At 63.4% G+C, this 13,522-nt stretch overlaps 8 protein-coding genes across 8 annotated transcripts in view; 5 read left to right on the top strand and 3 right to left on the bottom strand.

Moving 5' to 3' along the window:
- Positions 1–1,147, top strand: part of F751_4450 (DNA replication licensing factor mcm5-A) — a gene marked incomplete at both ends in the record, with an annotated part of 5,626 nt that extends 4,479 nt beyond the window's left edge. Inside the window, 2 exons of the mRNA XM_011401845.1 lie at positions 211–644; positions 1,042–1,147. Coding sequence (XP_011400147.1) covers positions 211–644; positions 1,042–1,147 — 540 coding nt within the window. The remainder of the gene's footprint in view (positions 1–210; positions 645–1,041) is intronic.
- A 235-nt stretch (positions 1,148–1,382) lies between these two features.
- Positions 1,383–2,478, bottom strand: F751_4449 (Peroxiredoxin; the record flags this gene model as incomplete). The annotated part of the gene is made up of 4 exons (XM_011401844.1): positions 1,383–1,547; positions 1,723–1,896; positions 1,987–2,031; positions 2,167–2,478. The coding sequence occupies 4 exons, from the start codon at positions 2,476–2,478 to the stop codon at positions 1,383–1,385; spliced, it is 696 nt and encodes a 231-aa protein (XP_011400146.1).
- Positions 2,479–2,729: 251 nt separating this feature from the next.
- Positions 2,730–4,905, top strand: F751_4448 (Chaperone protein dnaK; the record flags this gene model as incomplete). Its single annotated transcript, XM_011401843.1, has 6 exons — positions 2,730–2,774; positions 3,059–3,174; positions 3,348–3,540; positions 3,985–4,128; positions 4,531–4,632; positions 4,783–4,905. The coding sequence occupies 6 exons, from the start codon at positions 2,730–2,732 to the stop codon at positions 4,903–4,905; spliced, it is 723 nt and encodes a 240-aa protein (XP_011400145.1).
- Positions 4,906–6,507: 1,602 nt separating this feature from the next.
- Positions 6,508–7,295, top strand: F751_4447 (hypothetical protein; the record flags this gene model as incomplete). The annotated part of the gene is made up of 3 exons (XM_011401842.1): positions 6,508–6,577; positions 6,669–6,747; positions 7,130–7,295. 3 exons carry the CDS (start codon positions 6,508–6,510, stop codon positions 7,293–7,295), a joined length of 315 nt encoding a protein of 104 aa, XP_011400144.1.
- Positions 7,296–7,726: 431 nt separating this feature from the next.
- On the bottom strand, positions 7,727–8,532 carry F751_4446 (hypothetical protein; the record flags this gene model as incomplete). The annotated part of the gene is made up of 3 exons (XM_011401841.1): positions 7,727–8,052; positions 8,199–8,383; positions 8,492–8,532. 3 exons carry the CDS (start codon positions 8,530–8,532, stop codon positions 7,727–7,729), a joined length of 552 nt encoding a protein of 183 aa, XP_011400143.1.
- A 302-nt stretch (positions 8,533–8,834) lies between these two features.
- Positions 8,835–11,166, top strand: F751_4445 (Alpha-1,3/1,6-mannosyltransferase ALG2; the record flags this gene model as incomplete). Its single annotated transcript, XM_011401840.1, has 7 exons — positions 8,835–8,901; positions 8,983–9,038; positions 9,171–9,310; positions 9,603–9,832; positions 10,077–10,279; positions 10,516–10,800; positions 11,026–11,166. 7 exons carry the CDS (start codon positions 8,835–8,837, stop codon positions 11,164–11,166), a joined length of 1,122 nt encoding a protein of 373 aa, XP_011400142.1.
- A 296-nt stretch (positions 11,167–11,462) lies between these two features.
- Positions 11,463–12,191, bottom strand: F751_4444 (60S ribosomal protein L37a; the record flags this gene model as incomplete). The annotated part of the gene is made up of 4 exons (XM_011401839.1): positions 11,463–11,526; positions 11,674–11,756; positions 11,872–12,000; positions 12,189–12,191. The coding sequence occupies 4 exons, from the start codon at positions 12,189–12,191 to the stop codon at positions 11,463–11,465; spliced, it is 279 nt and encodes a 92-aa protein (XP_011400141.1).
- An 819-nt stretch (positions 12,192–13,010) lies between these two features.
- F751_4443 (50S ribosomal protein L10) overlaps positions 13,011–13,522 on the top strand; it is a gene marked incomplete at both ends in the record, with an annotated part of 1,811 nt that continues 1,299 nt past the window's right edge. Inside the window, 2 exons of the mRNA XM_011401838.1 lie at positions 13,011–13,088; positions 13,283–13,418. Of these exons, the coding sequence (XP_011400140.1) occupies positions 13,011–13,088; positions 13,283–13,418 (214 nt within the window). The remainder of the gene's footprint in view (positions 13,089–13,282; positions 13,419–13,522) is intronic.

The raw sequence follows: 13,522 nt of genomic DNA, 5'->3' as shown, positions 1-13,522 counted from the left end.
GGGGGGGCAGCAGGGGTTTGAGCGCACGAGGAGGATGGGGAGCGGGGGTGGGGGGTGCACGGCTGCCCACCCTCTCGCCTGCCTGCCGCTGCGCCTTCACCGGCTCTCACACGACCCAGCACACCTCCACCCTCCCTCCTCCTTTCCCTGCGTAACGCACACCTGGCGCCAACCTTCCCCCCCCCTTCCTCCAATGTATCAACACATAAGGAGGAGGAGTTCCTGAAGCGGTACATCGAGTACGTGCGTGCCTCGTGCTCGCCGCGCATCACCGACTCGGCCGCCCGCCTGCTGGCCAACGAGTACGTGGACCTGCGAGGGGAGGCGCAGCGCGCCGCCGGTGCCGAGGGCGCCGACGTCCCCGCCATCCCCATCACCGTGCGCCAGCTGGAGGCCATCGTGCGCGTGTCGGAGGCACTGGCCAAGATGGGGCTGCAGGCGGTGGCCGGCGAGACCCACGTCCGCGCCGCGCTGGAGCTGTTCAAGGCCTCCACCATGGACGCCGTCAAGTCCGGACTCATGGACACCCTGGTCTTCAGCGAGGAGCAGCGCGCCGAGGTGCACCGTGTGGAGGAGCAGATCAAGCGCCGAGTGGCCATCGGCTCCTTTGTCTCCGAGCGCAAGCTGCTGGACGAGCTCAGCAGGTTGGCGTTTATTTTTTTTGGGGGGGGGGCTTGCTTTTAGGGGGGGGGGTGTCTTGTTGTGAGGAGGTGGGTGAAAGGGAGGGGTGTGTGGACGCCTGGAGGTCAGACGAGTACGCCCGGGGGAGGCTGTGCGGGGCCTGGTAACGCAGGGGGGGGGTTCCAGGAAATCAGCCATGCAGTGCACCGCTCCCCGCTGTGGGGTGCGCTGCTGAAGCATGCTCGGTGCCCAGGGCGTCGCAGGTGGGTGGCACGCACTCCCGCCCCCCCCCGACCCCATCCCCTCCACGCATCCACAGGGTGGGGTTCAACGAGAATCTGGTGCGCAAGGGGCTGCTCTACCTGCAGAGCAACGGCACTCCCCCCCCCCCCCCACCCCATCCCCTCCACGCATCCACAGGGTGGGGTTCAACGAGAATCTGGTGCGCAAGGGGCTGCTCTACCTGCAGAGCAACGGCGACTTTGAGTATCGGCGAGAGCGGCGGCTGGTGCACCGCATGCGGTGACTTTTGCGATGGACCACCAGCCGACGTGCACCCCACACCCCTGCACCTGACTCCCAACCCCCACTCCCTGCTGCCTGTCTGACTGAACATTGAAGGGCGTAAACTCTCACCGGAACGGCACCAAGTCTCGATGGAAGAGGGATGCTCAGGAGCCCGGCTCCCCAGCGATGGGTGCTGATGGATGAGAATTCCACAGTGTTGAAACCAGCCCTGTCGCCTCCAGGGATACTCACACTCAGGCCGGCTTGGCCACGTCTGCCACCGTGGCGACGGCCTTGGCAAAGCTGTCCCCCGGGCTGATCTGGATGTGGGAGCTCACGATCTTCCCGCCCTTGGCGACGACGACGTGGGACCGAATCACGTTGCGCGGGGGCTTGAATGCGCCCAGGGCCTTGATGAACTGCAGGCGTGTGAGGAGACGCTTGGGCGTGAGGGGCGATCGCCATGGAGAGCCACTCAGGGTCGGGCAAAGCTGATCCCGGGTGTAGACACAGACTGCCAACCCTGCGTCAGGCCCCCCACCCCCCCCAAAAACCCATTTCCCGGCACAGGAGCCGTGCCCCGGTCTCACCCACCTCCCCGCTCTCGTCTGTCAGGAGGTGGTAAGGCAGGTCGTACTTGGTCTTCCAGGTCGTCTGGGACTTGGGCTTGTCGAAGCTGAGCCCGTAAACCTCAAACCCTGCATCCTGGAGGGTCTTGTGGTTCTCCTTGAACCCCAGTGCCTGCTTGGTGCAGCCCCCAGTATTTGCCTGCGTAGCGGATGGGAGGGCCAGAACACCTCGGTGACTGCCATGGCAGCAAATCGCGCAAAGTACCCAGCGACCTCACATTAGCCTCACTCTTGGGTAGAGGAAGATGACGACCCCCTGGTCCTTGGCAAGCTCCTGCAAAGTATGGGGAATTCCATGGGGGGTGGTATTGTCGTGACGAGACTCGCCACGGATTCCAAGTATCGCTGAGTTGTTGTGACGCAGCCCCTGCCCTCAAAACCTGTGATCCAGCCCCCATCCTGAGCCTACCTGGACGTCCACCTTGACATCATCCTCCCTGAGCAGCTTGAAACTGGGCAGAGAGTCACCCTCCTTCAGTTTCTTGCCCTTGCTGCTCGGCGCTGGCTTGTCCTCTACTGCCCTGGTCTCAGCCACATCAGCCTTCTTTCCGCTTGATCTAGGGCCCTTCTTGGGAGATACGGCGGCATCAGGGATCTGGGCTTCCAGATCACTTGCCGCCTCCACTTTACGTTTCCTAGTGGTGGCTCCCGTGCCTTCAGCCACGGGGGCGTTGGTCTTCGAGTCGGTCTTCGACTTGGCAGCGGGTTTCTTGGGTGCCATGGCGGCTTAAGCTAATCGATTACTGAGGTAAGTGTGCATTTGACGGATCTCTGATAACGGGACATTTGGCCGAGGTGATCGAAAGTGTTTGGTGGTACTTGTTGCAGAGGATTCTCCGAAAGCACGCATGGGATGAAGCACGCAGTTGTGCAGCGGCACAGACAACGAGATATGCCGTGCATGCTGATGCAATATGAAGTACAATGAGAATTATTCTTAAAGGTAGAATGCCCAAGTAACCATGTAGTTCCATGGCACTCGCCCACGCCAGTGTGGTGACCCGTCGAGCCTACCGGGTAAGCACCTTCGAAACAGGCGTGTGGAGCCGAAAACCTTCGAGGCCCCATGCAAGCATTACCAGATGCCCAGCAGCCCATGGCTCGGCGGTGGGCATCGATCTGGGGACCACCAACTCCGCCATTGCTGTGAGTCATGGTGGGGGAGGAGGTGCTGCAGCAAACCCTGCGGCTGCCACATGCCTGACAGCACAGTCGCCACTGGCATTCCACCCCTCTTGGCGCACAGATGCTTTCATGAGGCCACGGTGTCAATTGAAAGTGTCGCCCTCCTCTTCTCGCAGATCATAGTGGATGGAGCGCCCCAGGTGCTGCCCGTCGAGGGCGGCGAGCTCACCCTGCCGTCTGTCGTCGCATACAAGCCAGATGGCAGGATCCTGGTGGGCCGAGCCGCTCAGAGGTGAGCAGGGGGCTTGGATTGATGCCACAGCACGTGCAGGCCAGGGGCTTGGGCCTGGGTTCTCGCCGAGATGCTGGCACCTTCATGCGCCGCGGACTCTCCGCAGTGCAACCAAACATACCCTCCGCACCATGCCACTTCAATTTTATGTGCCCCTCCCATGTGCCCGACAGGTACGCGCTGTCGCACCCCTCCTCCGTGCTTTCCTCCACCAAGCGCCTGATGGGCAAGACCTGGGAGGCGGCAAACTCCGAGGCCGGCGCCGGCGCGACACTTCCCCACCCCGCCCTGACCGACGTGGACGGCTGGGCGGGTTTCCGGCTGCCCTCCGCGCCGCCCACCATGCCGCCGGCTGTGGCATCCGAGGTACTGCGAGCGCTGCTGGCGGCGGCCGCGCGCGCGACGGGCGGCGCGCCCCGCACCCGCGCCGTCATCTCCGTGCCCGCCTACTTTGACGAGGCCGCGCGCGCGGCCACGGTGGCCGCCGGCCGCGGCGCGGGCCTGGAAAGCGTGCGGCTCGTGCACGAGCCCGTTGCGGCGGGCTTGGCCTACGGCCTGGACCTGGGCCTGCAGCAGACGGTGCTGGTGGTGGACCTGGGCGGCGGCACGCTGGACGTCTCGCTACTGGAGGTCGGCGGCGGCGCGGTGGAGGTGCTGGCCACCGCGGGCGACCCCGCGCTGGGCGGCGACGACTGGGACGCCGAGCTGGCGGCGTGGCTGGCCGCGCAGGCGCGACGCGCGGGCGCGCGCCTCGACGCGGGCGACGCGGGCGTGCAGGCGCGGCTGCGCCGCGCGGCGCGGGCGGCCAAGGTCCGCCTGTCCTCCTGCCCCGCGGTGGACGTCGCCGTGCCGGGGGTGGAGGCGCGCTTCCGCCTCACCACCCAGGCCTTCGACAGCATGACCCGGCACCTGTACCGCCGTGCGCGCGAGACGCTGGACAAGGCCTGCTGGCAGGTGAGGGAGGGGCTGTTGGGGGGGGGACCAGGGGAATGGACGGGTCGGAAGTCACGGATGGCGACCCCAGGGGTATGGGAGCATTGCTGAGGTGTAACGATCGAATCGGCTCGCTGGACGGGCGGCGGGGTTGCACGCATGCTCGCACCTTGGCTGAGAAACAATGGAAAGCCTCGCGGAATTGTACGTACTTGTTGCAACCGCCAGGCGTCGCGGCTTTGCCCCTCAAAACTTTCCTACCCCCTGCTCCACCCCACTCAATCCAATCAGGCCGGCTTCGATCTGGAGGAGGTGCGCAGCGCGGCGCAGCACGCGCAGCGCAAGCCGCGACGGGGCGGGCGGGCGGGGCAGGCGGGCGGGGCGGGGCTGCAGCCCAGGGGGGCGCACGCGCCCGTGACCCAGGTGCTGCTGGTGGGAGGGGCCACACGCATGCCGGGCCTGCGCCGCTTCGTGAAGAACATGACCGGGCTGGAGGCGGAGGAGCAGGCTGTAGACCCAGACCTGGTGCGCCGCAAGGAGGCAGGGTAACCTGGGGTCGTGATTGTTGTGTGCGTGCGTGTCATTGCCCTCTCATGTTGCATGTGTCCTGCGTGTGGGCATGGGACACTGTACCAACTGCAGTGCTCTTCACCTTTCCCCCTCACAAATACACAGGCCGTGGCCGCCGGCGCTGCCATCTGTGCTGGCATGAGGGACGGGAGCATGGGGGATCTCATGGTGATGGACGTATGGCAGGCGGCCCTCATGCGGGCTTTGGCCGCAAAGAACGTGCTGTAATAGGGCATTGGAAACCTTCATCGGCAGACGTACATCCTGGTGGTCGCTTTTATGTGGGGGTAATTGTGTGCAGGTACCCCTACGCCGAGGAAAGCAGTGCAGTCCACGAGGCTGGGGGAATCGCTGGGTGCGGGTTCAGATCTTTACCGGACAACATATAGATCCGAGGAGCAGATGCTCCAGGGGCGGAACCCAGCCCCACGTGGCATTGCGGGTGGGGTAGGAACCCTTGATATGAGGACTCGCGTTGGCTGCGAGCCCGTTTACAGTGTCACGTGTATGACATAATGGTAGTCACCGGATTGGCGCCGGAGTAGCGCGCATTGGAGTGGGCACCACCCTCCGAGCATGGGCTGTCGCCCGCAGAAGCATTTGGCCCTCCTCCTGCTTCACTTCTGTATATGCCATGGTGCGTCTCCGAGGCGGTCATCGGGGGTTCCAGAGACATATAATGGTGATCTTATATTGAAAGGCGCTCCAAACCCTTCTGCAGCCCTGGTTCAAGACGTTTCCGAAGAGTGCAAGGACCTCGGAGACATCCTTCTGGACGAGCGCTGTGCCCCTCAAATTGGCCTGCTCCTCAGGTTGACCGTTGCAATTGGTCTTACTGCGGTCTCCGGGGCTTGATCTTCATTCACGAGCTCGTGCCGTTGGTTACGCGGTCGCAGCCGTTGTGGGAGCCTCCGGAGCGGCTCCCCTGCACCTGATGTGTCCGGGAAGATACTCTATACAGCGGCTCATGCAAGCAACCTCAACCCCCTTCCCGTCACTCGCAGAGACTTTCCTGTTTCGTCGGATGATCCCACGACCCAGTACCAGATCGAGCAGCTAATATATACCATGGCTGGCGGGCTTCCGTCCTCGGGGTGAGGCTGAGTGGTGTGGGAAGCAGCCCGCCGTCATGGATTTAAACAAGTGGGAATGCACAAGTTCTGCAGCTAGTTGAATGACAAGCCATCTGCTCAATTTACTGCCCTTCTCTTCCCCATACATGCGGCGCAGAAGGTCCTGCTGCAACACCACCGACAGCTTTACTGAAGCGGCTGTTGAATGCCCATGCATTCCCATACTGATCGACGGGGCTCCAGTGCCCAACACCAATCCCAAGGGCCGTTCGACCGTGCTTCTGGCGCTGGAACAGATTTGCAACGTCACCCTTACACCCTGCAATTGATCAGCTTGTGTCTATCTTGAGGCTCCCTGTGAGGGTTTTCCACTCTTCATATCTCATCCACACTCGGCTACCCCCTGTGCCATCCCGATACGGTCTTTCCCTTTGCCCTTCTCCGCTACGACCCACCAGTCGTAAGAATCTTGGAAGCACCACTTCCGGCCCTGTTGACTGAAATTATGTACGTCTTGGAACAAAAGCCCCTTCTCGTCAAGGGGGGAATGTAGGGGTACGAGTCGTATTGCGACACGCTTTGGACGTGGAAAGGCTACGGCGAGTCCCATAAGAGGCTGTTTCCCCCGCTTGGTGTCGGAAATTCTTCCACGTGTGTGATGTGAGAAACCATACTTTGGGAATTCGAGGAACAGAACTCTTCCCCTCGCGAGTCATACAAGGCGGGGCGCCGCAGCCATCGAGAGCCGAGCAATTCCATGATTGGCACAGGGCGTCGAAGCCTCCTGGTGCTCGCGCTGCTGGCCATTGCTGCCGGCGCAAGCCCCGGTGAGTGTTTCCATGACGACGCGGGAGCATTACATGACCCTGGACCCCGTTTAAGGACGCGCTCATGTCTTCCATGCCCTCCGTACTGCAGAGACGGAGCCCAACCCTTGCATCGCGCTGGGCCTGGGCTTGCTCACCGCATGCAATTCGGAGGCGCGGTACCTCGTGCAGTGAGTCTGGGTGGGACTCCTGCATGGGCTAAAGTCGGATTGCCACGAGATCGTGCGGGTTGCTGTGTGGATACGTCGTGGATGGAAACGCCAAGCATGAGCCCCTGACCCACACCGGCCCTGCAGGACCTTTCCATTCAATGCCGTCGATCCCATCACCATGGAGCAACTGGACACCTTGATAGGCAACTCTCCGCCAGGCATACCCACTGACACGTAATGCGGCGATCAGAGGCGGGGGAACGTGCTGCATGCCATCGCTTCACCAATGTGCCTGGGTGCAGAAGTAATTGTCCCCACACACCACCCCAGCAGCAGGCTGGCCCTCCTGCCTACTCTGGGCCATTCTTTGACCCAGCGCTCGCTCCCTCCTCCATGCCAGGTGCTGCAACGCCACCATCACCTTCCTGGAGCCGCCCACGGAGTGCAACTGCGACCCAGGCCTGCTGGACCTCATCCCCACCGCGGGCGTGACCCTGAACGGTCTGGCCGGCATGCTGGAGTTTGTGGGCGCGAGCTGCGGCTCGGAGCCGGTGCAGTGCACGTGAGCCATGCAGGCCGCGCTTTGCCAGCGTCGACGCCCTGCTCCCGAGCCCTGGGGCCGCTGCCTGCCATGGAGGTTGGATGCTGGTGCCCTGCGCATCGGGAGGCTTCCCCCCCCCCCCCCCGCCAAAGGCGGCAGGGCCTCAATTTTGTTTCCGTTGAGACTGTCTTCGTAATCAGAAAGCTCCGAGCGAGCCGCGGCTGGAATCGCCCCCCCTCCCCGGCCCAGAGCCTTTCACCATCACCCCTGCGTCGCTGCGCGTCGTGCCCCACCCTCATGCATGCCATCGACCTGATGTACCAATGCCAACCAGGGTTTGGGGGCGATGGTACAGCATGACAGTCAGGGAGGGGTAAAACTCAGGTGCCGGAGAGGAATAGGTTGGTTTGGTCGAGGCGGCGCCGGCAGCCCAGCGCCGCAGCGACCCCCGGCCAATCACCCGCCGTCGCCAGCGGCGGCCTGCGCACGCAGGATGCGCGCCACGAGGTCGTCCTTCTTCCCGCTGGACGGCAGGGCCCAGGCCTTGAGCAGGGTCTGGAGCTGGCGCAGCGTCCAGGCCTGCAGCGCGAGGCGGCTGAACTTGGCCTCCGAAGGCGATGGCAGCCCCCCGACAGGTGTCACCGTGCTGGGTTGGAAGAGGGGGCTGCCCCCGGCCGCCCTCGAGGCGGAGGGACCGGCGCCTTCCGCCCCCTCGTGGGCCCGCTTGGCGCCCCGGCCAGGCGCGTCGGGCCCGTCGTCCAGCTGGCGCTTGCCCTTGTCAGCTGCGGGTGGACAGGGGGAGCACGCTCATGAGGGGTTCGGCAGGCCCCGCACCGCACCTCCATGCCACAGGGAAGTCACTAGTGCCCCCTGCATGGCCATGCCAGCAGCACCTTTCCCCAGCAGAGCGATGGGTTTGCCGACGCACCTGCTGCCTTCCCTCCCTGCTTCCTCTTCGCCTCCTCCTTTCGACTCTGCAGCGCCCGGACCAGGATGCTGGTGGGATCCGACTTGATCACCTGACTGGCGGGCGGGTCTGTGTCATGGCTAGCGATGTAGGGCGTGGCGGGGGACAGGAAGGTAGGGCCGGGTTTGGTCCGGGTGAAGTGGCCTCTGCGCACAGGGAGTGGGGGTGACGCAGCTGGCTGGAGCCAAGCAGGACAGTGCACATTGTACACACGCACTCTATATCACTGAAGACCTGCATGCAGCTGCGCGCACCGGCTCGGCAGATCTGCGAGGAAACCCGCGACCTGAGACATGTGCCCTGCGACCCTCCCTGAAGCTAGCTTTCTCGCAGAGCAGACGCAGCGGTGATATTTGCCGAGTGACCGAGGATCGGGGGCCAGCTGGTTTGCAGGAAGCAGGGGCGCATGCCGTGCATTCACTGCATTGACCTCTGGCTTAAGAACCCTGTCCCGCTGCTGCGCGTGCGGCCCGAGGAGCTTCCAAATACAAGTGGCGATGGGCATCAGGAAACGATATCCCCTAGTGTCAGGGGGGTCACAAGGACTCCCTTTGCTCGCTCACATTTTGTGGAGTAGGGATCTCACCATCGAGGGCGATGAGTCCTCGCAAGCACAGCAGGCCCCTGAGAATAGCCTTCTGCCACCCAGATCTGGGGCTCGGAGGTGAGATAATCCCGACATGTTTGGAATCGAGACACCCATTGTAAACATGAATGCAATGCGGGCCCTATGGTGCATTTACAGGGGCTGAGAGGCTGATCGTCGATGCGGCGCAAGAGCTGGCCGCCAGAGGGCACAAGGTAAGAGCACAAGGTGCTTGTTCTCCTGGGTTTTGACATGCTGCTCATGCCAAGAGTGCTCGATATGCCAATGGCACATTTGTTGTGCGAGAATGTGCAGGGTTCAAGTCGGGCCAAAGTCTCCATCCGCAGGTAGAGATCAGTACTGCCTACTACGACCCAGCCCGCAGCTTCGAGGAGACCAGGTCTGGCGCATTTGCCATCAAGGTCAGGGGCGGCTGGTTTCCCAGGAGCCTGGGCGGCCGCGCCATTGCGTTGTGCGCCTACATAAGGTGCCTGATCATGGCGGTGTCTCTCTCATGGAGCTGCTGGAGGTGAGGTGTGGGCGGCGTGGTTGGGGCTGGGAATGAATGCCGCTGCAGATTATTCTTGAGGCGAGGGTTCTGCAGCAGCTCTTCCTGCACATGCCAGAAGGAGGGGAAAGGGGTGAAGGGGGCGCTGAATGAACTGGGGCTCACAGATGGGCTCTGCGCGGCATGCCCTGTTGAGTTCCTATCCTCTATTGGGGACCACTCCTCCCCTCCAAACCCAACCCATCCCCTTTACTTCACGGATTCCCTGCAGAGCGGCCTCCCGGCCAGACGTCGTGATCGTGGACCAGGTGTCCGTGGCGATCCCTCTCCTGTGCTGGCTCCTGCGCCGCCCCGTCCTTTTCTACTGCCACTTCCCCGATCTGCTCCTGGCCGCTCCAACCACCCGTCTGCACCGCTTCTATCGGGCCCCCCTGGACTGGCTGGAGCAGGCGACCACAGGCACTGCCGACCTGGTCGTGGTGAACAGCAGATTCACCCAAGGTGGGTACCAGGAAAGGGGGCTTTAAAATTTTGGGCGAAAGCAGGCTTCGGAACATTTTTCAGGTGCGGACATTGGTGGCTCTCCCCGGCGTGTGCCGTGGCAGTTGCTGCTCCTTTCCCACTTGCGATGGCAGTATAATGAGGCAGCCAGGGCCATTGTGTACCATGATCGACGCTGCTCCAGCCTATCCCACTCGCCTCCTTCCCCCTCGACGTCCATGGAACTCGGACTCGCCTTCGCCAGGCATCTTTGCGCGCACCTTCAGGCGGCTGCACGGGCGAGGCCTCGTCCCCGACGTGCTCTACCCCGCGGTGGTGGTACCATCTGATGCGCAGCTGGCGGCGGCGCGGGCGGGGTGCAAGCGGACGCTGCCCCCCGACCTGGCCCGCTTCATCGAGTCCAGGGACGCTGTCTTCCTGTCCATCAACCGCTTCGAGCGAAAAAAGGTTTGACGAGGGGGTCCCGGGGGGGTGGCCGGGGGACAAGGGTGGGCGGGAAGTGGGCGCGCGATTTGCAGCGGCAGTGGACCTGGGCTTCCTTGCGCCCAGTGGGCTTGCTCGTGCGGAATGGCGAGCGCATGCACTACCTCGCCGCCCGAAAGAGCGCCAAGCGCCCCCATCCCCCACCCCTGCCGCCACCCTGCCCCCTTTTTGCAACCAACCCCTCCCCACCCACCCATCAGAACGTGGGCCTGGCCATCCGCGCCCTGGCGGCGGCTCAGGCCCAGGCTTCGCATCAAGGAGCTTCGGCTGCGAATCCCTTGCTGGGTTTGGTTATCGCGGGAGGCCACGACGCGCGGCTGCGGGAGAACGTGGAGCACCTGGCGGAGCTGCGGGCGCTGGCGGCGGAGCTGGGTGTGGCAGGGGCCGTGGCATTCCTCCCCTCCTTCACCGACGCGCAGCGCGCGGCGCTGCTGGCCTCCGCGCGCGCGGTGCTCTACACCCCCACTGACGAGCACCTGGGCATCGTGCCGCTCGAGGCGGCGGCGGCGGGGCGGGCGGTGCTGGCCTGCGCCAGCGGGGGGCCACTGGAGACGGTGGTCGAGAGCGAGACGGGGCTGCTCCGCGACCCGCGGCCCGAGGTGTGGGCCGACGCGCTGCGCGCGCTGTGCGTGCCCGGCGCGGCGGAGCGCATGGGCGCGGCGGCGCGGCGGCGCGCCGCGCTGCGCTTCTCCCGCGCCGCCTTCGGCGAGCGCCTGGAAGGCCTGGTGGCCCGGCTGGCCGCCCACGAGGGCGCAGCGAGCGGGGGCGGGGGGCGGTGGCGCCAAGACGCAGTGACATGGGACATGCTGCCGCGCGAGGCGCGCGATCAGGAACATCGACCAGCAGAGTGACAGGCATTCGCGTCGTGATTATAATGGTCACATCCGAGTTTGTGAGACAGTCCTCATCACATGGAGCCGGTTGCTGACAGAATGGCCTGCCAGAGAGCGTTTGCCGCCAAAGGCTCCCGAGTTCCTGCACCACCACCCCACTGTCCTGCTCCCCTGAAATGGGTCTTTCCCCTGTCCTCGATCCCTGCGCCCGGCCCATCCTCCTGTCGAATCCCACCACTCCCCCCTGGCTGTGTGTCAAAGGGCATGCTTAAAGCATGGTGGGCGGCATGTATCGGAGCATTCCCCCAGGCACACTAGATCTCGGTCTGCTCGCGCAGGCGACGGATGGTCGATCGCACGGTGACGGAGGCAGCAGTGCTGTGGGGGGGGGGTGGGGACATGCAGGTTAGAATACTGAAGAGAGCTGCGGAGAGCAGGCAGACCCTGTGCACCGGACTGTTCCTGCAACATCCTCACACTCGCACACCAGCACCCCCCTCCAAACCCACTCCATCCTAGGCTCACTTCAGGACGTACGCTCCACCAGCCTGGACCTGCTTGCAGGCCTTGCACTCCCAGATGCCGACGGCGACGCGCTTCACGGAGAACTGTGCGGGCGTGTGGAAATGAGACGGGGTCACATGCCGATGGCCTCGGTCATCACCACCCCAGAATCACGACAGGGACGGGTGCAAGCAGGGGGGGACTCCAGCTGGTCCTCACCTTGCCGCAGAAGGAGCAGAAGTACTTGGAGTGCTGTGACACCTCAATCTTCTTGATCTGCTTACGCAGACTGGCCCCGTACCGGGTGCCGTACTTGCCGACAATGCCGACCTTCTTCGTGCGCTTGGCCTGCAGGTTCGAAGGGAGGGGGCGGGTCAGGTCCACACTTCACACCGTCCGACTCCAGAAGACGGGGGATAGCGGGACTCCGCCATGTTCCGCCGCGACTCCGCCTGGCCACGCCAGGCATCGCCCTGACGGCTGCCCAGCGCCAATCCTCCTGGACCCCATCCAGCACTTTCCGAGCCCCGGCTCACCATCTTGACGCTCCTTCCGTGGGGTAAAGAGGGCGAGGAGGGCGGAACAGCGCTGGGTAGTAGCACACCGCCCCCGCCTTATAACATTGGGACAAGGCGATGCTGCGCATGCTGGGTCGTCACAATTCCGATAACCCTGCGCCTTCACTGTGGTGAATGCACGGACCACACCCCAACGAACGCGAATCGAGGTGCTTCTTACTGCAGGGAAGGCAGCATGGCTGGTATCATGTCAAGGTGTGCGAGTCTGGGAGCCTGCTGGGGGAGAAGGCGTACTCGTGAGGTTCTTGGCCAGCGACTCACATCCACAATCTCACTCCTGTGCAGTTTTATGGGCGGGACGGCCCTCCTATCTTCCTCGACCATATCAGACAGGCATTGTTTCCGATCCACAGGAGCGTGCCCTCGGCCGCAGCGCCAGCTATGCCAAGTGGGTCTGGGTGTCGGGTATGAATGCAGGGGCCGGCTGGATGCTTGGGTCCTAGACGCATGCGCCCCTGCTAAACCGCTGAGTACAACGCAATACACCACCCTCTGCAGCCACGAGCGGCCCTCAGTAGGAAAGGCAAGGAGCAAACGCTGCAGAAGCTGGTTCCCCTGCTGGAGAAGAGCTCTGTGATAGTCGGACTCCGATACAAGGGGCTCACGGTGAGGAGAACCTTGCATGACTCAGCGCGTGGGCATCGTTTAAGCCCATGAGGTTGTGGAATTTCCCCAATGTTGTTCCCAGCGTGGTTGTGCAATCATGGAAACTATTGTCCATCCATATAGGTGAAACAGCTGCAGGAGTTCAGGGCTGGTCTCCCAGAGGGCTCCAAGCTCATGGTTTGCAAGAACACACTCGTGTCAGTCGCGGCCAAGCAGGTCTCTGGCTGGGACGGTCTCACTCCCATTGCAAAGGTAGGTGCCGGGTGCTGGTGAGGTGGACTCCGCTGCCCTCTGTGCCTTTCTGCCTGGAGATGCGACAGTGGTGCTCTCATCCTGAGGCATTCTCTTCTGGACAGACCTCAGAGCAGCATGCCCTGCTTGCTGCCTGTCAGTGAGATGCACTTCCTGTGACTCGACATGCACTGTCTCCTACTCACCAACCACAGGGCGACAACGCCTGGTTCTTCATGGAGGAAGAGACCATTTCTCAGGCAGTCAAGGCATATATCGACTTTGAGAAGAAGCTAAAGGAGGCGCTGCCCCGTGAGGTCAGGAAGGAGGCCCGGCCCATCGACGTCTCGGGTGAGGTGGGGTGCCATGTCTGATTCCGGCTCAGTCGCCTTTCCGATGCACTTCACTCTCCTCGCCCTGACCACTTGCGCCCTGAACTCGTCCACGCGGTCTAC

This window comes from Auxenochlorella protothecoides (assembly GCF_000733215.1).
Source record: "Auxenochlorella protothecoides strain 0710 unplaced genomic scaffold scaffold53, whole genome shotgun sequence".
Classification (NCBI taxonomy): Eukaryota; Viridiplantae; Chlorophyta; class Trebouxiophyceae; order Chlorellales; family Chlorellaceae; genus Auxenochlorella; species Auxenochlorella protothecoides.
The sequence above is the reverse complement of the archived record's forward strand: the minus strand, read 5'-3'. Positions and strand labels throughout refer to the sequence as shown.